Source organism: Urocampus carinirostris, chromosome 20 (genome assembly GCF_059441175.1).
Source record: "Urocampus carinirostris isolate Australia breed hairy pipefish chromosome 20, RoL_Ucar_1.0, whole genome shotgun sequence".
NCBI classification, from domain to species: Eukaryota; Metazoa; Chordata; class Actinopteri; order Syngnathiformes; family Syngnathidae; genus Urocampus; species Urocampus carinirostris.
The window spans coordinates 23900009-23927498 of NC_142368.1; the positions used below are offsets into that span (position 1 = coordinate 23900009).

The following is a 27490-nucleotide window of genomic DNA, read 5'->3' on the forward strand; positions in this document are numbered from 1 at the left end:
TATGAATACCCGATATTTTATGTTGACAATATCTGTGTATTATTTGCCCTCATCTGGAAGCAGGGACACCAGTTAATAAGCAACGAAAGGAAGCTGACAGATATTTTTTTATCATTTAATAAGTATATGTGGAGAAAATGTAATTAACATCACATGATTCAGATATTTTAGACCAGCAGAAAAGGCCTTGCAGGCCCTGACGGCCTACTATTGTCTTGTACATTATTGAAACCATTTTACAAAATTAGGAGGCCTGTTTATCGTCCAAGATATTACTCATTGTATAAACACTCAAACAATGATAAACGTCCAAAACAAGTAATACAGTGTCTTTTCCGTTCCTGTTTAAAATTAGGACAATATATTGACTAAATTTTATGGATTCCCTTTGAATAAATGGACACAATATGTTCAAAATAACATTCTAGTAGCGTGATAATAACCATTCAAAAAAAGCAATGTTGAACAAAACAATTTCCCAGTCATTTTAAAGTAGAAAGGTGTAGGGTTGAGGCATGCAGGTCACACGGACATATTTGGTTGACATTTTTCGTCATGTTTTGTTTATTTATTTATGTGTTTATTAACACGTGAAGACGGAAACAAGCAACCCGGAAGTTTTTTTTTTTTTTAAAGGAATACAGTGATTCTCTGTGTGGGATTGAAATTATATGTTTAACAGTTATTTTTTGTTTCCCTAGAGGTGTTGTAGTTCACGTTTTAATATATGATATGTGTTGAATTTGCATTTTTTTAAATAAAGCTTTTTTTTTGGGGGGGGGGGGGGGGGGTTTGGGGGAGAAGAACATTGTGGGCGGAGCTTAGCCGCCATTGTAATACTTAGCGGCACCGGTCGGCTTATCTCGTTTGTACACATGTCGCTTAAATAGCCCGATAACAAATAACGCCGCTCTTATTATTGTGTTTTTTAAATTTATTTAGTTGTTATGAAATAGTCAATGAGTTACCGGTATGCTTCTGTCACTTATAGAGCTATTGACGGTCCATTGGGAGGGTGTCTCCAGGGCTGATGCCGTGCTTTTGTGCTCCCTCACGGCCGCTCTCTGCTATCTGTGGGGCCGTAAGAGTCAGGTGAGGATTCGGTAGCGTCAAGGTTTCCCACTTCGTAAATTAATTTATCGTTCCATAAGAAGATTTCACTAGTTATCATTTGTACACGGTTTGGTGCATGACTACTTATATATTCCTTTTTAAGTTGCCCCAAATCTGTCAATTAGTTCGAATTAATTTAAAAAAAAAAGAAAAAAAGGGAATATTCCGTTCAAAGAAGTGAGCAATCTACCTTACTGAAACAGTTTTTTGTTTTTTATTTTGGTATAACACAAGAATAGCATCACCAACTAAGTAACAAAAAGAAACAACAAATTATTTTCACACTGACAGCTGTATAGTACTGTACAATAATATACAGTATTGTATTATACTGTGCCCAAATAGAGGCGGCTAAAGCAGAAACGTTATACTGTAGTGCCTACCCATTACCAGTTATTTCTTGCAGGAAAGACCTAGCAAGTTAAGTCAATTAACATTTATTTGTATAGCCCTAAATCCCAAAATGTCTTAAAGGATTGCACTGGCCACAATTACACCATCCCGTGATCTAAAACCGGCACGCGGGCAAGGAGAAACTTAAAAACCTCAGCATTAAGAAAATAAGAAACCTCGAAGGGGCAACACAAAGGGTAATACGCCTTCCAGGATGACCAGGCTGCAATAGATGTTGCATTGGGTAACAATAATCAAAATGTATTGAACATCACTAAAAACATAGGTAATATATAAAAATTGTTCAAAAAGTCCATGAGATCAACGTCGCAGCCTCCCATCATATTAAATATCTAAACATTAAGACAAAACCCTACCCATAAAAAAAGAAGACATTTCAGGCCTGCAGCTTTACTGCTTGCGGTTCTCATACCATTAAAAACTATAAAGACTCTTGTTATTTTAATTTGGGCATATCTATCAAAAATACTCTTATTCATACTTTTTTTTTTAATTGATATAAATTAGGTGCATTTTTAAGGCCATTCATTAAAAAGTAGACTGGTAGTAAAACAATATCTCATCTCATCAGCCGTACCGCTTATCCTCATCAGGGTCGCGGGGGGGCTGGAGCCCATCCCAGCCATCTCCGGGCAGTGGGCAGGGGACACCTTGAACTGGTTGCCAGCCAATCGCAGGGCACACAGGGACAGACAACTCATTCGCTCATTCACACCTAGGGACAATTTGGACCGGCCAATTCACCTGAAATGCATGTTTTTGGAACGTGGGAGGAAACCGGAGTGCCCGGAGGAAACCCACGCAAGCACGGGGAGAACATACAAACTCCGCACAGGAAGTCTGGAGCTGGATTTGAACCCACAACAGGTTCCCATGACATGAACTGTGCCGCACAAGCGCTAACCACTGCGCCGCCGTGCTGCCCGTAAAACAATATGTTTAGGGTTATTTTTAATAAAATAAATACTTTGCCATTCCTTAAGAGGTGAGGTTATGAGTTTGCCACTTTTTAATAATAAATAAAAATATTTATTCCAGCAATAACATTTATATAATTCAGTTTTTTTTTCGTATTTTTATTGACTTATGACTGGCCATTGCTGCTACTGATAAATAATTATATAAGATAAATTGGAAAAAAATAAATATTAAAAATTATGAAGTGTTTTAGACGTGTAAGCCGTGCAAACACAACTATAAAAAAAAAGAGGAAATGTGTATTTATAATCATTAGGATAAAAATGATCATAATATATTTTCTTCAGTAGTCCTCATTAAAAATATACAGTAAAAATGAATAACTTAATTTTAAATAAAGTTTTTAACGTTTGGTTCAATCCTGTCTTTTGATATTATTCTGGGATAGGCAGATTTTTTAAGATATTGACATTTTATGGCCTTTTAAAACAATTGTTTTTCTCCAAAAATAAATACATGATAAAATGGTGACTTAAAACATTATTTTTACATGGATGAGATTTTTGAATTTTTTTTCCAAATCTGACAAACCAAATCGAGTGCCTTCAGGTACCCCCTACTCTCTGTTTCATTCTAAAATTATATTTTTATCCACATGTAACCCTGCTCTTTTTGTCTTTCACAATAAACATATGGATGACATGACTAACTAAATAAACATAGCTTCAAAGTCCAAACACTGTAATTACTTCAAGTCAGCTGTCCATAAACAAAGATTGTTCTTGTCTAATTGTGATAGCTCCGTTGGTCATTGCCGCTGACTGTTTCATTTTTCAGAGGCCGCTGCTGGTGTGCGGCGAGAAGTTCCGCTTCTTCCTTGAGGAGCACTGCCCCGCACTGAGCGAGACCTTTAGGCCGACGCCGTGGTGCTGGGGAGGCCGCCTTCAAACCGTTCTGTGTTTCCTCATCAAGTCCAGACCGCACGTCACTTATCGCAAGTACAGATCGGCCCCCATATTTGTCTGTGACCTGCGTTTGTTATGTGATCTGACAATGGAACCTTATCCGTCTTGCAGCGAGCTCATCCGGACGGCCGATGGCGGTCAGATTTCGCTGGACTGGGCGGACAATGACGGCAGCTCTTCTTACCCGCGTTCATCCACGCGGCCCACAGTCCTCATCCTGCCGGGCTTGACTGGCAACAGCCGGCAGTCTTACGTGCTGCATGCTGTCAAGCAGGCTGCCCGTCACGGCTACAGGTCGCTAAACATTCGTGTCGCCTCTTCATAGAATTTAAGTGACTAGTCGTGCTTTTACCAGGGTTTAAACGGGTGCTTGAAATCTTTTAAAATGCTTGAATTTTAATGTTTTGTTTTCAAGCCCTGGAAAATGTTTGAATTATGGGTGAAGTGCTTGAAAATGAAAGTTCTTGCCTTTGCCATGTTTCTTGGTAGTCTGTCTCTAAAGACCACGCAATAAATGAAGGAGGAAAAAAGTGTGTGAAAATGATGCTGACACACGTGCTCCTTTTTTTTTTATATGGCGTTGTCATGTAAAGGGTGACCGCCCCCTACTGGTTTTACCCAAGCGGACAGCTCTATTTAGAAAAATGCTCTTTTGGCTCTTCTCACTGAGAAGAGCTGGCTCTTTTAGCTACCCAGATTTTTTTAATGCTGTATCAATAATAATAAAACATTATGCACCAAATATTTAGTGATTAGTAATTTTATATGTTTTGCAGGGAATTCCTGCAAAACACATGAAATCTGAATTAAAAAACTTCTCAAATCCACAAAAAAGTAAAATACAAAAAGATTTTAGATTTTTACACACTGAGCAGAAATAAAGTCAAAACAACAACACAAAATCCCTGAAAATGCAAAACAATAAAATAAAAAAACTCTTCTGTGCTATAAATGCTAAAATGTCAGTTTAGACACATAACCTTTGAAATACATGTAAAACATATCAATTAAAATAAGTAAAACAAAAAGCAAAAAATCAGCAGTCTCTAAGATTGAAAGATTGAATCCACTCTGCATCGGAGCAATCAACATCATTAAATTGAGTCTAAATTTGTCTTGTTTTTCCGTTTTTATACATACAGTACTTAGTTTTTTGTCTCCTGTATTGAACTCAATTATTACCCAACACCTAAAGAGCCCTGTCTGTGTTTGTAAACAAGTGTGATGTAGCCAAGCTGCGCGTGCATTTTTGAAGCGGAACGTCAGAATTCATGTCAGTTTATAGCAGACCATTGAGACAAAAATATCATAGATCATATATAGAACACCTCAAAATAGCTCAAAGTATGCGATAGCAGCAAAATAGGGACTTTACTTTAGTCATCAACAAAAAAAACAACATTCTTTTGAGCGCCGCTTGATTACTTCCTTTGAAGTTACTGGAAAATTTGAATATAGGCCTTAAAATGCTCGAAAAGTCCTTGAATATGGCCATGAAAAATGTGTACGAACCCTGTACTATGTATCTGCTCCTCCAGGTCTGTGGTCTTTAACAACAGAGGCTTTGGTGGGGAAGAGCTGCTGGTAAGTACTTATTAGGGAAGATTTGAACCAGAACCTAGAAAATGGTAATTATATTAAACATTTTAAAATGTGAAGTTGTAAGTCAATAGAAAATATTTTATTATGCCAAAGTACTGTTTTAAGTAATGTCCAAGGACTGGTGTTGTGTATCAATATTTTGCTTTACACTGACTTGTATTAAGTTATCTGACTTCTTCATAGAATATTAAACACTGTTTCGTAAGAGTACTTGAAATCCTTAAGAATTATTGAATTTTAATTGTGTTTTCAAGGGTTAAAAAGTGCTTGCATTTTGGATAAAGTGCTTGTAAATGCTTTTGCCATATTTTTTGGCAAGTCTGTTTATAAGTGATGCTGACACTGCTCTCTGGTGGCTTTACTTTGCCACTCCATTTCTTTTTCCCTCATGCATTGCCCAGCTGGCATTAGTTTTTATGGCATTGTCCCATTCGGCGTCATTGCCCCGAGCCCAAATGGATAGGGGCATTTTACACCTAAACAAGGCAATATGAAATGTGTATTAGTATGTAATCTTTTACGTATCAGTAATGGACATTTATTATGGGCCATGCAAAAAATTAAGGTAGCGTTTCCCAGTAATAAATTGTAATAGAAAAAACACCTAACATCTACAATATATCTGAAGAGATTTTTCTTAAAAACAAATATATTGGCTATATACTCAAGCTCGAAAAACCATACCTTGTCTTGATAAAATAGCATATGTGAATTGCTAATATATTTGTGGATTTGGCAAATACATGGTTCAAAATTGGAAAATTGACTTTGAAATTCAAGTTCACTCACCCAGAGGCATTGTATGCACTTCAGACGCCGCGAACCTTCTGCGCTGCCAACACATCCGATTTGGAGGTGGTCATTCAGCATGTGAAAAGTTGTTACCCACAAGCCCCAATTTTTGGTGTTGGGGTTTCATTAGGAGGGTGAGTGAGCTTCGCCTGACTTTGTTGTCGTACAACGGTTTTCATGGTTAATAGGGACCAGAACCACCCGCAAAAGCTTCATAAAAGCCCCCGAAGGGTTAAACTTTCCTCGAGATTACATCATTACCGAATGACAGTATACAACAAATTACAACAATAGATCTACTATGAATAACACCCAACGCATAATTGCAGTAAGATGGATAGTTTTATCGTCAACGAAATTGAAGGGTCTCTTTTCTTTTCATCGTAAAATTTAAATAGTGTCTGGCTAGCTAGTTGTCTTAGGTTTGAGCTAAGTCTTTGCGATAATTGAAATAAAAGAATGCTAAATGTAGCGGTTTCCCACAAGTTGTAGCCCCAGGCCATTGGTTTCACGAGTAATGGATCGGGGGTTGCTGAGATACAGGCTACACAGGGGTAACTTGTGCGGGTTGTTTTAGCTTAGCTGTAGCATTAGGCCAGACTTTTAGCCTTGCCATTGGTGTCTCTCCCGACGCTCCCTCAATCGTTTCCCGGACCCAAAAACGATCTTTGGAGCACCCAGTGGTGATCAGCATTTCTTTGCGTTCTCCTGACTTTCCTCAGAGTCCAATTTAATTGATGAGTTTCTTTTCATTGTAACGAGCCGCTAAAAGCTATCATCTGCTATCCTTTCCAGTTTGTTTTGATTCGGAAACGTAGACTATGCATGCCCACCCCGGCTGTTTGACTGACAGCATACACCAGCCTATGAGAGTTGCGTGAACAGTCACGCACTCACAATTTGAATTGTGCAGCACTTGCTATAGGCTTTTATGCCCGACCACAATGAACGATACGTTGATATCAATGACAATAAAGCCAATTCAATTCAAATACCTCGAAGGCGCTAACCAACCAAGCTTGAAGTAGCAATGGGCTTTCTGTATATCGAGCAATGATCCTTTTGTTGTCTTGCAGGATGTTGCTGCTAAACTACCTGGGCCGCAAAGGTGTCGAGGCAGGTTTGGTGGCGGGGCTTACCGTTTCCGTCCCTTGGGACGCGCTCAAGTCGGCTGAAAGCATGGAGCAAGCCATCAACTGGCTGATTTTTAACAAACACCTCACGCGAGGACTCTGCGGTGCCGTCCTCAGGTCACAAACCATTTTTAGGCATGCTTTTGGCTTTTTAGTGGGAGGAAAAAATTTCAAGGGGCTTTTTACGTTGTAGGCACAGGAAGATTCTGGAGAAAGTGGTGGACATCAACCACGTCCTGAAGGTATGTCTTTGTCACGAGAGTACAACCAAAATTTTGCGCTATGTATTTGTAAAAATACATGGCAAAAATGTATTTTTGATATTAATTTCAAAATCTATGAATATTACTTTTTTTAGCATTTAATTAGAAAAAGAAAATCATTTTCAAAGTGCCAATATACTTTTGTAAGAAAAAAAGTTAAGTAATAGTTTAATTATTAGGATAACTGTTTTTTTTAATAATGAAAAACAATATTCTTTGTTGATTTTTTTCTTGTTTCACCAAGCATTGAACTTCAAAAATCTTTCCAAGTTGAGAGTTGTACTTCAATATTAGAAACACTAATTTCTGTTGAAGTTTTATACAATACATTTTGACTAATAGGTTTTTTTTATAATGTGGATGGAATCAGAAAACTAATATGAATCCTTTACAAGTAGTAAAGTTTTACTTTTGCAAGAAAAACATTTAGCTTTTGCACTCTGCAATCAATTTTAAAAATAAGCATTATCAAAAAGGAAATGTACTTTTGCAAGAATACCTTTTGTAATTAGTTTTATGAGAACGTATTTACAATGAATCGTGTATTATCTTTGTAAATTGTATAATAAAAATGCAGTATTTAGGTATTTGATTATAGTAAATAAGCATTCAATATGAAAGTCATTCATATTAATCATATACTTTTATAAGAAAACTTTATTGTATTTTAGGATTAGTTGTAACTTAAACTGGACAGCATGTATTCATCCTACTGGTAAAAAAATAATTGAAAAAACAGTATCGATTTATATTATAAGAAAAAAATACATGACATATTAACATAGCTTTTTCTAAAATACTCTCAAAATGTACATTTATTTTACTTTGCATGAGTCTTATTGTCCACCATCTTGCTGCTGTGGGTGTCCTAAAACAAAAATCTTGCGAAAGACTTAACAGAAAAATAAAGAAATTGTCCTTTTTCATCACTTTTGAGTCTTTGTTGTTTGTATTCTTCCTTGGAATTTTTTTCTGGATGCACTACACAATACAGTGACATCTAGTGGTCAAAAACACAAACTGTCCTTTTAGGGGATAACTTTTTTTTATTGAACTCTGTCAATATAAAACCTTTCAACGTTGCTAAACAGTTTTTTTTTTCCAGTCACGCAGCATCCGTGAATTTGATGAGCGCTTCACGGCGCCGCTGTTCGGCTACAAGTCTTGCACAGAGTATTACCGCCACGCCAGCCCCGACTGGAAGCTCCCGCAAACCAGCGTGCCCGTCTTGTGCCTAAACGCTGCCGATGATCCTTTCTCTCCAGAACACGGTCAGTGTTTATAAATTACAATTGGGTGTTTTTCCTTACCTTGTTTCTCTTTGCCTTGCCACATCTTTTTACATGGTTTATGCAGGGTTCGTATAGTTGCTAAAAATCTTTGAAAATGCTTGTATTTTAATGTTGTGTTTCCAAGGTCAGGAAAATGCTTGAATTTTGGCTGGGGTAATTGAAAATGCTTGACATTGTTGCCATTGCCATTTTTCTTGGCAGTCTGACTCTATAGACCACACGATAAATGAAGGGAAAAAAGGGCGTGAAAATTATGCCAACACGCCTGCTCTGATGGGATGTCTTTATTGTGTTTTCATGTGAAGCGTCACCACCCCCTACTTGTCGCATCCAAGAGAACAGCTCTATAAAGAAAACAGTCTCTTTTGGCCCAGCTCACTGAGAAGAGCCCTCTTTTGGCTCCCAAACGGCTCCCCAGATTTGTTGTGTTTTAAAAAATATATTATCAACAAAAAAAACATGCAAAAAATTATTTTGTATGTTTTGCAGGGGAACCCTTCAAAACACATACACAATATATATATTTAAATTTTCAAAAATCTACAAAAAAATGGTGAAGTACAAAACATTTTAGATTTTTACACTGAGCAGATTTAAAAGTCAAAAAACACAAAATCCTTGAAAATTCAAAACAATACAATGTAAATAAAATAACGCATCATTGCTATAAATAGAAAATATAATGCAAATAAAATTACTATTTACAATTCAATTTTAACCAACTCAAAAGCAGATCTTCTGAAAAACATGCAAAAAATTAGAATAAGTTAAACAAAAACCAAAAGAGCAGCAGTCTCTAAGATTAAAAGATTGAATTTTGGAGCAATCATGTCATTAAAATGAGTCCAAATTTGGCTAAGTTTTTTCTGCTTGTTATCCATACGGTAAATTTTTTCACTTCCTGATGGATGCTGGGTGACCACGCCACACGCCGGTAGCAGCGGAAAGAAGCACTACATTAATGTCCTGTACTCGGAAATTTAACTTAAAACTAAAATGTAACTTACAGCAATGTAGGGATATTTTCGACATCCCGAAAAAAAATCGTATCTGCTGGAATCCGTAAGTCGAATGTAAGTAAGTCGGGAGGCGTCTGTACAAAGACATGCATTTCAGGTGGATTGGCCGGTCCAAATTGTCCCTTGGTGTGAATGAGCGAGCGAGTTGTCTGTCCCTGTGTGCCCTGCGATTGGCTGGCAACCAGTTCAGGGTGTCCCCTGCCCACTGCCTGGAGATGGCTGGGATGGGCTCCAGCACCCCCACGACCCTACTGAGGATAAGCGGTGCAGCTAATGAGATGAGATGAATTTTGTGTTCGTTGCAGCTTTCCCGGTGGGCGTTGCCAAGGACCTGGCCAACGTGGCGCTTCTTGTGACCAATCACGGCGGCCACATTGCCTTCTTAGAGGGTTTGTTCCCGCGTGCCGCCGGCTACATGGAGCGCGTCTTCAGCCAATTTGTCCGAGCCGTCCTTGAACACCCTCGAGACGTCCGCCAAGCTTGCGGACTGGCGTGTAGCTGAACAAAGACAGCGAGCACACTGAACAAAACACTCGTCGTATTAATTTTTTCATAAAACAAATCAAATGCTGACTGATTGGTAAGCTTACTGACATCATTTCATTCATGGTCCTTCTTGCAAATTCAATGCAAAAAAGTGAAGAAACGGAACGGAATGTAAAACACTGAAGTTATTTGTCGTAAATTAAACACTTGTCTGTTATTTAAAAAAACTTTTACTTGTGTTTGGTGTGTTATTCTTCCTTCTGCTTGTTAGGTCACTGAAATGAAAGATGTGTGTCCGGGATATGGAGTCATCATGGCAACAGAGTTTCTATTTTACGACAGTGTCAAAGGGTTAAATGGGCAATGAAAATGTCATGTTTCAAACATGTACTAATGCACAATGTTACTTTTTTCAGGCTGTTACTCAATTATTGAGTTGTCATTAAACCGATACCGATTTAAAAAAAAACAAAAAAAACCCCATTAAAACGTTCAAAGCAATGCCTATAACTGTCATCATTAGATTTTTGCTTAAAATTCCATTAAACTAACGACACATTGTCTCAATTTTCACACTTAAACTGAAGTACCCACCATTGAACTCCATTCACACGAGAAAAAAACAAGCTCTTGCTGTTTTACCCGTATGTTAATTTCTTTACCCCCCAAAGGTAGGGCAATCACAGTTTTTGTGTGCTACGATTTGTGTGCTAGGATGGCGTGAAGAAATCTAAGTTGAGGGGATAAAAACGGCTTGATGGTCTTTAACAGATAACACATACCATTTAAATAAATACGATATTGTTGCCACTGTATCACATCAAAGCGCGTATCCTCCCCTACTACTTTAATCTGTATGGGGGTCATCGGTGTCGCTGATTAACCACGGCGACCAATCAATAATTAACCCCAAAGCGCCCATAAAACGGCCCACGCCCTCGGTCTTTACGCTAAGCCTTGAGCCTCATTTAGATAGCTTTGATCACCTCACTGCTTGCAAAAATAATAAGAAGTTGAATGCATTCTAGGAACTTGTCAGCATATGAAAAAAAACAATTAGTGCATTTTTTGTAGTAATTCAAATAAATAATCTCATAGCCCTTGAATTTTAAATCCAAACAAACTCTATTAGACAAGCTATGTGTCATATGCTGAACAATGCATAATGCACTTGCATAGGTCTAAATCAATGTGGATCCCAATATATGAATGAATTCTAGAAATATTCCATTTGCCCATTCTGCCTGAATTTCCATGGCAGTCCCCTCCCCTTGGTTGTGATTCCCCCACCTGTAGAGAGGGGAGGAGCCTCAGGTGACGCCAAATGACTCAACGCAAAACAAGTTGTTGAGATCGGCCGACAGACGGGCCTTCTTCAACAAAAAGAGCCCAAAGCGAAGGGAAAGGAAACCGGGTGAAGAGTCCTGCTGAGTATTTTTGGGGGATCGTGACCCATGCGGCCTTGGTGAGGCCTTTCGTCTTTGCTGAGCTCCCAAACAAGCCTGCAGGTGGGTGGCAGCTCACTTCCTTCTGAGACGTCTTCTGCACTTGGCCCACATTTTCGTGTCATTGAAAAATTATTTTATAATGCTTGTTTTAAAAAAAAAATGGATATATTGTATCATTCTTAAAACTATTTTTTGCAGCATATTCATGAGGCAAACATAGTCATGCACAAAATAATCTGTTAGCTGCTTATATTTTATAATTTCAAGTATTGTTTTTTTTCCTGATGTTACAATATTGTCCTAGAAATAAAGTAACAGAAATAATTAAATCAGTACCCAAATTAACTAACTCAGCTTCAACAAAAAACTATTTGGGTTGGCCTGTTAAGGATTAATGTCCATACGTATCAATAAGTAAAATGATGCATTATCAAATGATCAGGCATTGTTTTGTGCTTTCAAGGCAGTGGGAAACCAAAAGCAACTCATTATGGGCAGGAAGTGGCAGGATTGTTCCCCACAATGCCCCCTGTTGACAGGCGATGGCAAGCGTGCATTATTCACAGGACACCTGCCAGGCCTTGCAGAATGAGTTCAAGGTTTTTGAGCAGGGCCCGGTGGATCATGTTTTTTTATTATTAAGTGCCTGGTTGTGCAGAGATGGACGAGCAAGTGGAGGAGCTGAAGCAGCAGCTGGAGAAGCAAAAGCTCATCAACAGCGAGCTGCTAAGACAGAATCAAGACTTAGGTGTGTAGTACGGCAAATGTACACAAAAACTATCCCAGAGTGTTTTTTACTTTTTAAGTCACTTGCTCAATTTTTTCATGGGAATTTTCTTTTTACTTTTTTTCGTTTTGTTTTCTTGAGAAAACACATATACTTAAGAACAAAGCAAGATTGTTTATGCAGAGCTTGCTTGTCCTCTCAGAACTCCGTCTGCAAGAAAAGGAGAAACTCCTGCAGGAGCTTCACTCTGAATACCAGGACCTCGGTATGAATCGGTATTATCACAAGCAATGTGACAATCTTAAAAACCTGAATAAAGAGCTGCTATCTATCCCTCGCCAAACCGTTTCAGAGTTTCCACCTCCCAGTGGTCCTGAGATCGAATCTGAGTTCAGGAAGAGTCGTGCGGCCGTCATCGCACCTGAGCCCATCCCGGAGACGCTCGATTTCAGGAAGTCCAGAGTAAAAAAAACTGACAGGTCAGCCTCATACGCATACTGTCATTGCTTTCTAAATGTACTTACTAACTAAAAGCTTAAACCTTAAGATTTTGAACTGAATACATAAGTCAAGTCAAAATCCCAAATTTATATCAATAAAATTAGAGAATTGAAACTTCTTAGTTGGCTAACTAACTTACTAAATGAAGTGTGAAGTTGTAATTTCAACAATAAAATTCTTTAATCTCACGTATGACCTAATTATACCAATCAAAATGAAAAGTTAACCGTTAGATGCATGAGTGGGGTCAAAAATGACCTTATGGGTTGTTATACTTCCAAATCTTAAACAATAAAATCTTTTAATATTGACATATTCCAGGCATTCCTCATAAAACATGTGTATGACAGGATTCCATTAGTGTTTTTTCCCCACTAATTTTCAACCTTCTCATTGAAGAGTGTATGTACTGCATGGTAGGCCATGCATCCAAGGGTTAAAATTTAGCCAATTTAAAAGTAACAAGATAAAACTATTTAATCAGCTATTTATACAATTTAAAACTGGTTATTTGAAACTAGTTAACTTAACAAATATGCAAATAAAAGGAATAGTTGAATGAACCAAGAGATAATTAACAAAATAAAATGTGTATTTGTGCAACCAAACAACTAAACAACCAACCAACTAACTACCTGTATTTGATTTCAAATAAAAAAATAAGACTGTTTACCTAGGTTAACTACTAGGTTTTTAAATAATAAATACACACAGTACTTAAATTTTGGGTCAATTGCTTGTAAATGCTTGAAATTGTTGCCATGTTTTTCAAAAAGTCTGACACTGATCTCTAGTAGCTTCGCTTTGCCATTGCATTTCTTCTTCCTTTGTGATAAATGGCAGCCGGCATTAGTTTGTATGGCATTGTCTTATGAAGCATCATCACCCCTTACGGGCCACGCCCCAAGAGGACAGGTGTATCTCTTTCATCCATTTAATTAAAATACCTCACATCCAGAGCACGTTTCACCCAATTTAATTCTATTACCCACCACTTCTGCATTACATACGCGTTTAGTCAATTGGCCTTCATCCATTCTTTACATATGTTCAAACAATCTCAGAACATTTTCATCAACCCTCTCAGCAAGATCTCTCACCATACCAGTTCTTCTTATTACTTCAATATTACTTAACCTATCCAGTCGAATCACTCCACGTATACTACGCAAACATCTCATTTCAAAAATATTTAATCCATAACGCTCATATACTCTCAAACCACACGCCTCTGAGCCATACATCACTGTTGGTACTACCACATCTTTATACAATCCTCGCTTTGCATCCATTAGAAGATCTCTACATTTTAACAATCTGTCCAACACACCCATTGCCTTGAACCCTTCACCAACCCTCTTCTTCACATCCTCCTCCAAACCAGTACTTGCTGCCAAACCCAAATACTTAAAACCATCTAAATCCTCCAAGATTACACCATTCAACAAAATCTTTAATCCACCACGCGAACACCTCATTACCTTACTCTTTTCTGCATTCACCTAAAGCTTCCTTCTCTTATACACTCTATCAAACTCCACTACCAAAGCACTCAGTCTTGCTGCAATGTCAGCCACCAAAGCAGTGTCATCTACAGACAACAAACGACTTACATGCAACGCACCATCACAAACTATACCCGCTCTCCCTGTTCTTACACGCAACTCACGCACCACTCCATCCATTTACTAATTGAACAGCTAAGGTGACATGACACACCAGCAAACCTATTCTTACTTAAAAATTAAGGTAGTACATTGTACCCAACACCTATATGGGGATAGATTTGTCTCAATGACAAATATATTCACAATTTACTCAAGAACTATCAACCATATGTCTTGATAAAAGCACACGCAAGATAAAAAATGATAAATGTAAATCACAGCCATATTGGTGGTTCTGCAAAATGCATGATCCTCACTTGATTTTTTCTTTTAATGGTACACGAGAAATAGGATAATTGACTTTGAAATTCTTTAAAAAGTGCTTGAATTTTGCCACGAAACAGTTGTGGGAAACCCTGAGTACAGTACAACAAATTTTCCATCATGTTGCTGGCTTGTGTGTCCACGTAGCGAGACTGACGTGATCGTGAAAGCCATCCAGAAGAACGACTTCCTGAGTCGTCTGGACGACGAGCAGATCGCCATGATGGTGGACCTCCTGGAGACCTCTATTGTTGACCGAGGCTCTGAAGTCATCAAGGAGGGCTCCGAAGGAGACAGCATGTATATCGTGGCAGGTGGCGCTATGTTCTTCCCACGCTTCACAGATATCGATCCGTGCAGCACTATAAGCAAATCTATGAAGCTGACGCTGTGTGCCTCGTGTCTCCTTTTAGGCGGCGAGCTGCAGGTCAGCCAAGCGGGCCGAGACCTTCGAACCCTGAGCAGCGGCGACATCTTTGGCGAGTTGGCCATCTTGTACAACTGCAAGCGAACGGCCACTGTCAAAGGTCAGTGCTGACACGCCCCCCAATGGCGCCATGGGGGGTTAATGGTAGAAATTTGCCCGTTGGTCCCCCAGGGCTTTATTAACAATAACACTTACCGGGATACAATTCTTTATTATGCTCAGTGGCCACATTATTAGGTTCACCTGTAGGTTCCTTAGCCACAGTGCAGTTCAAAATAAGAGCATTGCAATGTGACTAACCAGAATATCCCTGGTTTTTAGTATAATTTTTATTGTTACATGCCAGACAAGTTACCAGTAGCTACAGGAGATTCTCAGAAAACAAACAAGACTCAGCATTCATAATAGGCGCGGTCCGAAGGCTGTGAAATTGGACAAATATTTCAAAGGGGTGGGTTAAAAAGACAGCGTGGAAGTGTTTAGCAGTGTGGTAACCAATCTCTGAGTTCATCAATTTTGGGGAAAAAAAACCAAAACAAATAAGGTGTGAATCGGGTGGCGCCTATTAAAGCCAGCACAGGTTGAACATGCATTTTGGGAAAATGGGTCATTCAAGACACTGCTCCGAAGAATGGCGTTCTTTGATTAAAAAGGTGATTGGAGAGCAAAGAACCTATATAGAGGTGCAAAAGATTGTTGGCTGTTCAGCTAAAATTATCTTCAAAGGCTTGAAATGGGAAGAAAAACCAGGGACACGTGGAAGACAACAGAAGACAACTATTGAAATGAACCGGAAAATAACCAGAATGGCAAAGGATCAGCCAATGATCAGCTCCAGGACAATCAAACATAGTATGCAGTTACCTGTAAAATCACATCAACTGGAAAGTAAAAGTGTCCTTTTTGGGTCCATGGGCCACAGACCAGGGTTGGGTAGGGTTACTTTAACGGGATTACTTTCAATTACTTTTGGATTACTCCAATACCAAATATGCTAATAAAAGACAAAAGAAACTAAATATGAATTAAATTACTAAATTTTGTGCAGGCTTGGGGAGTAACGGAATACATGGAACGGCAAAAAGGATGTTGGCAAGCTGTTTGGATTTATTTTCATTTTGTTTCTGTCGGATTTTATGTTAGTTTTGCCAGAGATAAAAAAGATCAAAGCCAGGAGAGAAAGCTTACCACGTGTTGTGAGTCATAATTTTATTCATATTTAGTTTATTTTGTCTTTTATTAGCATATTTGGTATTGGAGTAAACCAAAAGTAATTGAAAGTAATCCAGTTAAAGTAACCCTACCCAACCCTGCCACAGACCATGTGTGAGACAACCCCAAACTCTGAATTCAAACCTCAGTACACATTGAAGACAGTGAGGCATGGTGGTGCAAGTGTCATGGTCTGGGCATGTTTCTCCTACTCTGGTGTTGGGGCCATTTATCGCATACCAGGGATCATGGATCAGTTCTTGCATGTCAATATACTTAAAGATGTTATATTGCCATAGGTTGAAGAGGATGTGCTCCTTGAAATGGGTGTTTCAACAAGAAAATGACCCCAAACACACTAGTAGACGAACAAAGTCTTGGTGGCTCTATGCCACACAGATGTAAAGCAGTCATAAAAAACTGTGGTAATGGAACTAAATAAAAGGACTGCTAAATCCTACCTTTTTGGGAAATACAAAATAGTTTTGAGTTAGTGCAGTCAACAGCAGACACTGCTATTTTTTTGAACACACCCCTTTCAACTGTAAATGCACTGCCTTCCAGGCGTGCCTATTATAAATGCACGGTCTTGTCAGTTTTTTGAGAATCTACTGCACCTTCTGGTAACTTGTTTGGCATGTAACCATAACAGAATATACCTGTACTAAAATGTGGGATTTTCTGCTTAGTCACATTGCACTGCTATTATTGTGAACAGCACTGTATTGATAAGTATTATACTGAGAAAATGTTGTACACTGTACTTTTTTTCTCAAATTGAAAATTCAATTTGGCTTTCTACAAAATGTATTTTTGTTTTTATACATAACTCTTAAATCAGGGGTGTCCAACGTGGGGCTTATGAGCACCAAGTAGCCCCCTTAGAAGACCCAAATGTTCTGCGCACGGGTTCTGAAAGTAGCTCACCAGTAATGGGTCATTGCTATTTTCAAGGAAATTTGATTTCTAACTTACATGATGTTTTAGAGGTTGACTGAGCCTATTTCAACTCAACTTCTAATAATGATCACCTGGTAATAATATGGTAATAACATAGTAATAACATTTTTAGTTGTCATTTTGAAAATGCATTTCAAACTAGAAGCCCTTCATGCCAATCAGAAACAAAAAGTATCTCTCAGCTTCAAAAGGGTTGATGACCTCTGAAAATGTACGCACGCATTAAATGAAATTATTATTTTTTAATTTGTAAAACGGTTAAGTCATGTTTATTTGTATAGCCCTTAATCACAAGGAGTCTCAGGGAACTTTTTATCTTGCTTTTTTACACAATGGTTGACTTCTGCCTCTATTTTGCAATACTTCTTGTCCCTTTTTGTGAAAAAACAAAAACAAAAACAAAAAACCATTAGATATGTATAAGTATTTTAAATATATATTTTTCAGTTTACAATTTTTTTCCATCCTCACATTCAGTGTATAAGAATGAGTTTCAATTCCACTTTTCACAAGTTAGCTACTAGCATAGATTAACTTAAAATGTCTATAAATATTAATCCTTGTATTAACATTCAAACCTTTAAATGTGATTTAAAAACATTCACTTATTATTCTCGAATTGAGTACAAATTTAACCTACTAATGCACTTCAGAACCCTACCACTAGTCAGTGCTAGCAAACGTCACTACATATATCTGCCACTGTTTTACATTAGTATCTTTGCAATTGAAGGACTTTCCCAACAGGTGGCATCGAATTGCCAGGTTTATCATTATAAATGATAAAAAACTGAAAATAAAAACATTAAATATGTACATTTTCATGAAAGTTGTATTTTCCGTCACAATGAGGTAATTGAATATTATATTTATTCAGTATTGTATCCTGTGAAGAAGCAACGTTATATAAAAAAGGGAAAACATTTTTTGAAAAGGTGGACCCAATAATGTGGCCAAAAACTTGCACATCAAGGGAAATATTTTAGCATGAGCCCTTCTGACGGTCATCTTTATGCTGCTGCAACAGTCATTATCATAAATCAATGTGTAGCAATATGTCTTAAAAAAAAGCTCAAAAAAACACATTTAGGCTGAAATAAATAAGTTTTTTATGTATTTGTTTATGTACTCGTGTATGAATTGATATATTTATTCTAGATATTTGTTTATTTGCATACAGCAAAAACAGAAGTGCGTCTATGGTGCATGGCGAGGCAGACCTACCGAACAATCATCACCAACAAATCCAAAAAGAAACGAGAGCAGCTCATGGGATTCTTGAAAACGTGCATGTCCTATAGATTTCTTATGCGGAAAAAAAATGCATATCTAAGTCTTTTTTTTCCTCTTCAGATCTCGGACCTTGAAGAACCTGAATGATGTCCAGTTGTCCAAAATAATCGACTCCATGGAGGAGGTAAACCTTAACTTTTTGTGAGTGTTTGTATCTGTTCTTTTCCTGCTTAAATTCCTCACAGGTGAAGTACCAAAATAAAGACGTCATTGTCCGAGAGGGGGCGGAGGCCAACACGTTCTACATTATCCTCAAAGGAGAGGTATTGCAATTATCAATGGATAGTTTGTGTTCTCCGCGCTACAGGTGTGTGTTTTCCATCCTGCCAGGTTCTGGTGACCAAAAGCATTAACGGGCTCCAGAAGCAAATCCGTCGGATGGGGAAGGGCGAACACTTCGGGGAACAGGCCCTCATACGGTAGCTATGGCAATGGCCTGCACGCCTGAAGGCGTTTGAGCAACATCCGTGACGTTTCTGAAAATAACACGTGCTCACATAAAATGTCTCCAGCCAACCTGGGTGGATATATTTTATTATATCTATGTAAATAAACAATTAATACTCATGTTTTATTCCACAGTGAGGTATTGAGAACGGCCACCTGCACGGCTGACGGGCCAGTCACCTGCTTCAGCATTGATAAAGAGTAAGTACACATAAGAAAAGGTTTCTTTGAAGAACTGTTGGAGATGTTCAAATGTCCCTCAAAGGATTGCCTACACCAAAGTGGATGACTTCTGGTGTCTTTTTACAGGCCTTCTTGTGATGACCTTGGCTATTAATTTTTATGTTGCTAAATCACATTGGTAATAATGAACAGAATACAGTATTGCCAGTATTCCGATTATATAAAACTTTAAACATGATAATCTGATTAAGGTTTTAGTCCGACTGAAAGTTTTCCGATTGCAGCGGTTGGTTTAGTCCTTTTACTTTCTGACTTTTTGTGTGCATGTGCAGTATATGCATTTGGGTAATGCACTGGATTTTTTGCACGCGCAATTTCCTTGGTCCGGGATATTTTTATGATCTAAAGCACTGTGCAACTTGTAGTACATAGACGAATGATACACACAAATTCTGACTTAGTAACTAAAAAAGCCTCATGTGTATCGGTTGGTTTCTCTGGGACATTTCCGTTTTATTTTCTCCTCCATGGCAAAAACGCAACCATTGTATCTATCCATATTCAGTGTAAGTCTATTATTCTGGAAATCCACCTTGTAAACAAATGGGACACAGCAATGGAGCTCACTTTTGGATGAATTCGGTAAGAGACATGAATTAAATCATACCGTATTTAATGTGGCAGCACAGCAGCGCAGTGGTTAGCGCGTCTGCGGCACAGTTCTGAGGTCATGAGATCAAACCTTACTGTGAAGAGTTTGCATGTTCTTCCCGTGCTTGCGTGGGTTTCCTCCGGGCACTCCGGTTTCCTCCCACATTCCAAAAACATGCATGTCAGGGTAATTGGCCGCTTCAAACTGTCCCTAGATGTGTATGAGCGAGTGAGTTGTCTCTCTCTGTGTGCCCTGCGACTGCCTGGCAACCAGTTCAAGGTGTCCCCTGCCCACGGCCCGAAGATAGCTGGGTTGGGCTCCAGCAGCCCGCGACCCAACTGAGGATAAGCGGTGCAGATAATGGATGGATGGATGGATGGATATATGTATTTAATGTCAGAAGTTAAATGTAGGAACCCTATTTGCATATTGTCTTTAATTATGTTTGGAAGACCACGGAGATACTCTACCACGGCAATATTTTTTTGCAAAAAATTGTCAATTGGTTGTCACAGAGTAGACAAAACTGGACTGTTTCCTACAGTACACCAGACAGGCTCTCACGGGCCACAAATGTCCAGTTCTTGTCAAAAAAAGGACAAATATTTAAGCACCGTGTAGAAAAAAGAGGCTGCACTCCATCATATAGTCTTTGTCCTCTGAATAGAGTGCGTCCTAATAGGGAAGGATCAGATAGGGTTTTTTCAATTTCTATTCTTTCTCCACACTCAGGGTCTTTGAAGAAACAATCCCCCTTGAACACTTGGAGCTCTTCGATGAGTATGCTTTGTTTCTTTATTGTCCGTAGAAAAAACAATTACGGATCTAACATTGTGTTCTTCTTCATCAGCTCCAAAATGTTGCAAGAGGCGCGCACTCTAGAAAAGTCCAGGTGAGAGTTTTAGATTTAAAATTTACAATCGGGTAATGATTTTTTTCTCTCCACATTAGTCCCAAGTCAACTCTGAAGTTTAAGGACTTGGTCCCAGTGTTGTACCAGGAGGGTCGCTACCAAGGGGACCCCGTCACCCTCGGAGTGGGAGGCTTCGGCCGTGTGGAGCTGGTAGGCATGATGTCCATTTGGACTGTTTCCGTACTCAGGTTTTGACTATTTTGTACACAGATGACCACCTTGAACCACGGAAAGTACTACGCCGTTAAGCGAGTGAGTAAGAAACACATCGTGGCTAAGAGGCAAGAGGAGCACATGATGTTTGAGAAGAAGATCCTCAAGGCCATTCAGTGCGACTTCATTGTTAGGTAAATTGTTTTAGGCCCTTGGAAATAGACTTGAACAATTGCTTGTTTGTTCATTTTTAATTAAAAGAAAGTTGTTGCACGACAAAAAAAAAATGTGCCTAAAAATGTTATATGCTGAATTTATGGTCAATACTTTTACTTTACCATATTTCTACCTCAACAATTATGAGAGAAACATATGACTTTGATATATTTTTTTTACCTTTGGAATTGCGTAAGAAAAAAATACTTAAAATTAGTAATATCATCGAATTGTTTTAATAATCCTGTTCTCATTTTAAGTATTATTGCTGTTATTTTACTAAAAAACATTTTCAAGAAAATATTCAATAAAAATATGTAAGGATAAGAAAAATATTACGCGAAATGAGCAAAATTCATGTATTTGTTATTTTTATAATTTTTCTCATTTTGTGTTATTTAAAAATTGTGTTTTAGTAGAAAAAAATTGACCAAAATACTCCTCCATTTGTTATCAATATTGCCCATTTTTATTTTACATGAAAAGTAGTTAAAATATTGTCATTAGAAAAATACATTAAAATTAAAAGAATAATTGGCACAATAACAGCCAACAAAACGGCTTATTTCCACAATGTGAAAAAAACGTATTGTTCTTTTGGCAATATATTTTGCTTATTTCAAGTATTTTTCATTTTACTATATTTTGGACCAAACCTTCCTGTGTGGAGTTTGCATGTTCTCCCGTGCTTGCGTGGATTTTCCTCTGGGCACTCTGGTTTCCTCCCACATTCCAAAAACATGCATGTTAGGTTAATTGGGTGGTCCAAATTGTCCCTAGGAGCGAGTGAGTTGTCTCTGTGTGCCCTGCGACTAGTTCAGGGTGTCCCCTGCCCACTGCCCGAAGACAGCTGAGATGGGCTCAAGCTCCCCCGCGACCCTATTGAGGTTAAGCGGTGCAGATAATGGATGGATGAATATATTTAAGACTCATTTTTTACCAAACGAATCCATTATTATTTTCATATTTTAGTTACATAAGGGGAAAATGCTAACCGTGAAAGTTTCAGGATTATGTGTTTGCATTGGAGCCCTACATTGTCTGCTGCGAGTGCATGCAAAATTCCTCGAGAGAATGCCCAGGTCCAACTTGACGACAGTTTTTAAAGTATTTTATTTTATGTATTTCTTTTTTCAAGGGAGAGGAAACCATTTTTCCATTTTTAAAAATGTATTTGCAGGCTTTACGCCGCCTTCAAAGACGCTCGTTACATTTACATGGTGATGGAGTTCTGCGGCGGTGGAGAAATCTGGGCCAAACTCAAAGAAGTGTGAGGGGAAACCAAACATTAAAACAGACGATAGGTAAATAACATGAGAGGATCTCTGTTGTTTTGGTTAGAGGGCGTTTTGAGGAGACGATCGCTGTCTTCTGCACGGCGTGCGTGGTGGAGGCATACGCGTACCTGCACAAGAAGAGCATCATGTACCGAGACCTCAAGCCCGAAAACCTCATGCTGGACGTGCGCGGCTACGTCAAACTGGTAACATTTATGCTCAATGGCAGCAATTTACGCCTCATGCCCGCCCACCCTGAAATGATTGATGTTGGTTATTTCACGCAGGTGGACTTTGGCTTCGCCAGAGAGTTAGTGCGCGGCGAGAAAACGTACTCCTTTGTGGGTACGCCTGAGTATATGGCGCCCGAGATCATCAAGAACCAAGGGCACGACTTTTCTGTTGACTTTTGGTCGCTGGGAATTCTCATCTACGAGCTGCTGGTGGGAAGGTAAAACGAAAAGAATGATTGAAGCTTGCAGTTGATTGAAAATGCCACAAGATAGCAGCATAGCATTTACAACAGAGACACTCATTAAATATCAACGGTAAATTTGTAGCATGTAAACAATCTTCAAGTGGATTCAACATAGATTGATAGCTTAAAACAGAATGAGTAAAAATGTTGCCCTCTGGTTTATTTGTTGAAGTTAAAGGTGGTGCATTTAAGGCCCGTTGATAAAATAGAAAAACTGAAATGCATAGATTTGAAAAAGCAAAAATGATCCCGGCTCCTCCGTGTTAAATGTCGAATTGTCGTCCTTGGGCAAGACACTGAATCCCTAATGCCCCCGTTAAGCAGGTAGTTGCCTTGCATGGCTGAAGCTGCTATCGGTGTGTGAATGGGTAAGTGTGAAGCACATTGTAAAGTGCTTTGGGAGGTCTTCATTGACTTGAAAAGCGCTATACAAATGCAGACCATTGGCATTGTCCATCAATATAAACAAGCAGCCAACAGATAACGTATACGTGCTTCTTTTAATTGCCATTTTTTTTTGTTTTTGATTACTATTTGTATATTGTTATATCATTTATAACAACAAAATACTTTGAATTAAAATTGTCATATTGAAGGGACAGTGTGTAATACTTAGTGCCTCGCCACCAGGTTGTACTTGCCCAAGACACACCACAGGAAATGTTGCCAATACAACCCTAGTAGTTATGTGATCCACACACACATTGGTACAAAAAAACTCATTCTGTTAAAAAACAAACATTGAATTGAATACTAGGCAAAAATACACTAACTATCATACCAATGTTAATTTTTAAATAAATTGTTTTTAAAAAATCATGGGTCGAGAATTTTTTATTTTTACACAGTGGAATCCACACTTTGGTTGCAGCCATGTTTGTTAGGCAGCCTGCTGCCACGCTGTACTCTTTGGCACTGGCCCTCGCTTGCACCAGACAACACAGTGCCATCGAGTACTCAAATACTGTAATACACACTGGGGCTTTAAGTTAAAATGTGCATGATAGTGTACTGTATTTTTAAATCATTGCAATAGTTGATGATTTATCTATTTATGTTATTAGTTGTAAAGACATGAACTGATTTTTTTTTAATTGTAAATTTTGTTTGAAACTTTTTAAACTCATTGTTAAGAGGTCAGTTGAAAGGATTTGGCGAGAAACAACAACTGTTTAAATAATTTAAATGGATAAAATAATCATTTTAACTTCTACTTCTGCCATTAAACAGTATAATTGGTAATGAACCGTTTACTTCTAAAAACAAAGCATTTATTTACTTACAGATCAGAGTAAAATATTATTTTGATTTAACACAGTAAACATCCCATGAAATGTGTTTTTTAATTTGATTCATTTTCCCTGCTTTTTTATTCTTTCTCCAAGCCCACCTTTCTCTAGTTCGGAGCCTCAGAAGATCTATGCCAAGATCCTGGACGGCGCCCTCAAGTACCCTCCTTACCTGACTGAGGCGGCCAAATCCATCATCAGCAAACTGTGCAGGTAAAACAGACAAAAAAGAGCAACATAAAACCCTTTTTTTTCATTGCCATTGTCATTGCTGTTGCAGACCCCGACCTGGTCAGAGGCTGGGAAACACTAAGAACGGCATCAAAGATGTGCGACACCACAGGTGAGAAGATCACTCTGCCTCAAAAAAAAGAAAAATCACCAAAACTTCTGCTGGCTTAATGCTAACATACAATAATAAAAGCCATAGAGGGGGTAATTATTCTTTCCTGCAGGTGGTTTAGTAACATGAACTGGCACAAACTGCGCATGGCTCAGCTGGACCCGCCCACAGTCCGCCTCATACGCAAGGCCAGTTGATGCCGAAAAATAATCATCCTCCGGTCCTTGGTCTTCTTTGTAACTTACTTTCTAATTTTCCCATCTAGGGTCCGTGCTACATCAACTTTGACTCCTTCCCAAAAGACGAGACCGTGGCAGAGGAAGAGTTCTCAGGCTGGGACCAAGACTTCTAACCCAAGTTTCTACATGAGAGTTTACTCAGAAAAGCGTTAATACGCCCACGGAAGTAAATCTTTACTTTTGTGCCTTATGAAACAAGTAAGCCAAATGACATATTTTGTATTCGAAATGCCATAAAAAATAAGCGATATATATTTATATACAGTGGCTTGAGAAACTATTTGCCCCCTTGAACTTTGTGACCTTTTGCCACATTTCAGACTTCAAACATGAAGATATAAAACTAATTTCTTGTGAAGCATTAACAATAAGTGGGACACAATCATGACGTGGAACACACTTGATTGAATATTTTAAACTTTTTTAACGAATAAAAAACAAAAAAGTGGGTGTGCAAAATTATTCAACCCCATTGAGTTAATAGTTTGTAGCACCACCTTTTGCTGCGATTACAGCTGCAAGTCGCTTGGGGTATGTCTCCATCAGTTTTGCACATCGATAAACTGATATTTTTGCCCATTCCTCTTTGAAAAACAGCTCGAGCTCAGTGAGGTTGGACGGAAAGCGTTTGTGAACAGCAGTTTTCAGTTCTTTCCACAGATTCTCAATTGGATTGAGTTCTGGACTTTGCCACACCTTGATGTTTTTTGGTGAACCATTCCATTGTAGCTTTTGTTTTATGTTTTGGATCTCTGTCTTGTTGGAAGACAAATCTCTGTTCCAGTCTCAGGTCTTTTGCGGACTCTATCAGGTTTTCTGCAAGAATGGTCCTGTATTTGGCTCCACCCCTCTTCCCATCAATTTTAACCATATTCCCTGTGCCTGCTGAGGAGAAGCAGGTCCAAACCATAATGCTGCCGCCACCATGTTTGACTGTCGGGATGTTGTGTTGAGGGTGATGATCTGTACTGCTTTTACGCCAAACATAACGTTTTGCATTGTTGCCAAAAAGTTAAATTCTTGTCTCATCTGACCAGAGCACCTTCTTCCACATGTTTGGTGTGTCTCCCAGGTGGCTTGTGTCAATCTTTAAACAACACTTTTTATGGATTTCTTTAAGAAATGGCTTCCTTCTTGCCACTCTTCCATAAGGGCCAGATTTGTGCAGTATACGACTGATTGTTGTCCTATGGATTCTCCCACCTCAGCTGTAGAACTCTTCAGTTCGTCCAGAGTGATCATGGGCTTCTTGGCTGCATCTCTGATCAGTTTTCTCCTTGTACGAGCTGAATGCTTAGGGGGACGGCCCGTTCTTGGTAGATTTGCAGAGGTCTGATACTCCTTCCATTTCAATATTATTGCTTGCACAGTGCTCCTTGGGATGTTTAAAGCTTAAGAAATCTTTTTGTATCCAAATCCAGCTTTAAACTTCTCCACAACAGTATCTCAGACCTGCACGGCGTGTTCTTCGTTCTTCATGATGCTCTCTGCGCTTTAAACAGATCTCTGAGACTAGCACAGTGCAGGTGCATTTATACAGAGACTTGATTACACACAGGTGGGTTCCATTTATCATCATTAGTCATTTATATCAACACTGAATCATTCAGGGATCCTCACTGAACTTCTGGACAGAGTTTGCTGCACTGAAAGTGAAGGGGCTGAATAGTTTTGCACACCCACTTTTTTGTTTTTTATTTGTTAAAAAAGTTTAAAATATCCAATAACGTGTGTTCCACTTCACGATTGTGTCCCACTTATTGATGATGGTTCACAAGAAATTACAGTTTTATATCTTTATGTTTGAAGTCTGATATGGTCACAAAGTTCAAGGGGACCAAAAAGCCACTGTGTATATATATATATATATATATATATATACACAGGCATGTATTCTTTACCCCATGTGAAGAACAGCTTCTTACTTTTATACTAAGGGGCTGAGGCCATTTCCGAATACATCTAAGTGGGAATTTGCTCTTGACTTAAATCAAACTCCTAATTATTCTTTCACTCTTTCTATACTGAAAAACATAGAAAATATGACCAAATAGCCTTCTGTTTGCAAATGAAAACCTTTGGTTTCTCAACTGTTTCTTGTCTTTTTTTTGGTGTAAAAGGTATTTTCACCGAATTCTATTTGAAGTCAAGAAAAAAAAAAATCATATTCCTATGCACAGCGGTCAAATCTCTTTTTAATTACCATATTTTCTGGACTATGAGGCAGACTTAAAAAAAAAAAAAAAAAAAAAAAAAAAAAAAACAATTGCCAGAAATTCTAATGAATGCCTTGTAATCCAGAAAATATACTAGGTTAGAATTTTTATTCCCCCAAAAAATTTCTATAATAGGAAATGCAAAAGCACTTCATATCACCTTGGAAAATTCTAAGAACAGCGTGAAAACCTCTTTATAGAAGTGTTAAACTCTTCTCTCTACACACTTGATCTCTAGTTCACTAATATGATCTAGATATATGTAGGTTTTATGAAGAATAATATTCGTTTTAAATTGCAGGATTCTTGCTAAAAATGTAAAATATATGTTTAAAAAATGTACTGGTATCTTGATAAATGTTTATGAACAGTATTTTTGTTTTTATTTTCTAGGATTCTTGCTAGAAATATACAAAATTGATATTAAAATCTTACCCGGTTTCATTGAAACCTTTCTACTAATTACTCCTTTTTATTTTCTTAAAATTTACCATTTTGTTACAGATTTAAGTTAGTGTTTTGATGGTTTGAATTCCTTTTTTTTTTATTGTTCAAATTTATGATATTTTTGTCTATCATTTTAATAAC

At 38.2% G+C, this 27490-nt stretch overlaps 2 protein-coding genes across 2 annotated transcripts; both read left to right on the plus strand.

Moving 5' to 3' along the window:
- Window positions 1-819: 819 nt before the first annotated feature.
- On the plus strand, window positions 820-10236 carry LOC148346669 (phospholipase ABHD3-like). Its single transcript, XM_088324544.1, has 9 exons — window positions 820-1092; window positions 3283-3443; window positions 3522-3704; window positions 4949-4994; window positions 5826-5938; window positions 6881-7054; window positions 7131-7179; window positions 8306-8471; window positions 9817-10236. Exons 1-9 carry the CDS (start codon window positions 973-975, stop codon window positions 10011-10013), a joined length of 1209 nt encoding a protein of 402 aa, XP_088180670.1. The 5' UTR covers window positions 820-972; the 3' UTR covers window positions 10014-10236.
- A 1100-nt stretch (window positions 10237-11336) lies between these two features.
- On the plus strand, window positions 11337-26776 carry prkg3 (protein kinase cGMP-dependent 3). Its single transcript, XM_088324543.1, has 22 exons — window positions 11337-11505; window positions 12104-12193; window positions 12375-12437; window positions 12525-12651; window positions 14752-14918; window positions 15018-15131; window positions 18384-18489; window positions 18557-18620; window positions 18682-18759; window positions 18827-18915; window positions 19079-19144; window positions 20511-20558; window positions 20629-20670; window positions 20730-20841; window positions 20902-21038; window positions 22241-22330; window positions 22402-22543; window positions 22625-22788; window positions 24201-24317; window positions 24385-24447; window positions 24560-24635; window positions 24713-26776. Exons 2-22 carry the CDS (start codon window positions 12106-12108, stop codon window positions 24797-24799), a joined length of 2040 nt encoding a protein of 679 aa, XP_088180669.1. The 5' UTR covers window positions 11337-11505; window positions 12104-12105; the 3' UTR covers window positions 24800-26776.
- Window positions 26777-27490: the final 714 nt, after the last annotated feature.

Bases quoted from the DNA above. Each gene is read 5' to 3' on its own strand.
- prkg3 (XM_088324543.1), top strand. From the start codon at position 12,106: ATGGACGAGCAAGTGGAGGAGCTGAAGCAGCAGCTGGAGAAGCAAAAG. The intron at 18,621-18,681 runs GTAAACCTTAAC...AATTCCTCACAG, and splicing joins TAATCGACTCCATGGAGGAG to GTGAAGTACCAAAATAAAGA. The intron at 20,671-20,729 runs GTGAGAGTTTTA...TCTCCACATTAG, and splicing joins CGCACTCTAGAAAAGTCCAG to TCCCAAGTCAACTCTGAAGT.
- LOC148346669 (XM_088324544.1), top strand. From the start codon at position 973: ATGCTTCTGTCACTTATAGAGCTATTGACGGTCCATTGGGAGGGTGTC. The intron at 7,055-7,130 runs GTCACAAACCAT...TTTACGTTGTAG, and splicing joins CTCTGCGGTGCCGTCCTCAG to GCACAGGAAGATTCTGGAGA. The intron at 8,472-9,816 runs GTCAGTGTTTAT...TGTTCGTTGCAG, and splicing joins TCCTTTCTCTCCAGAACACG to CTTTCCCGGTGGGCGTTGCC.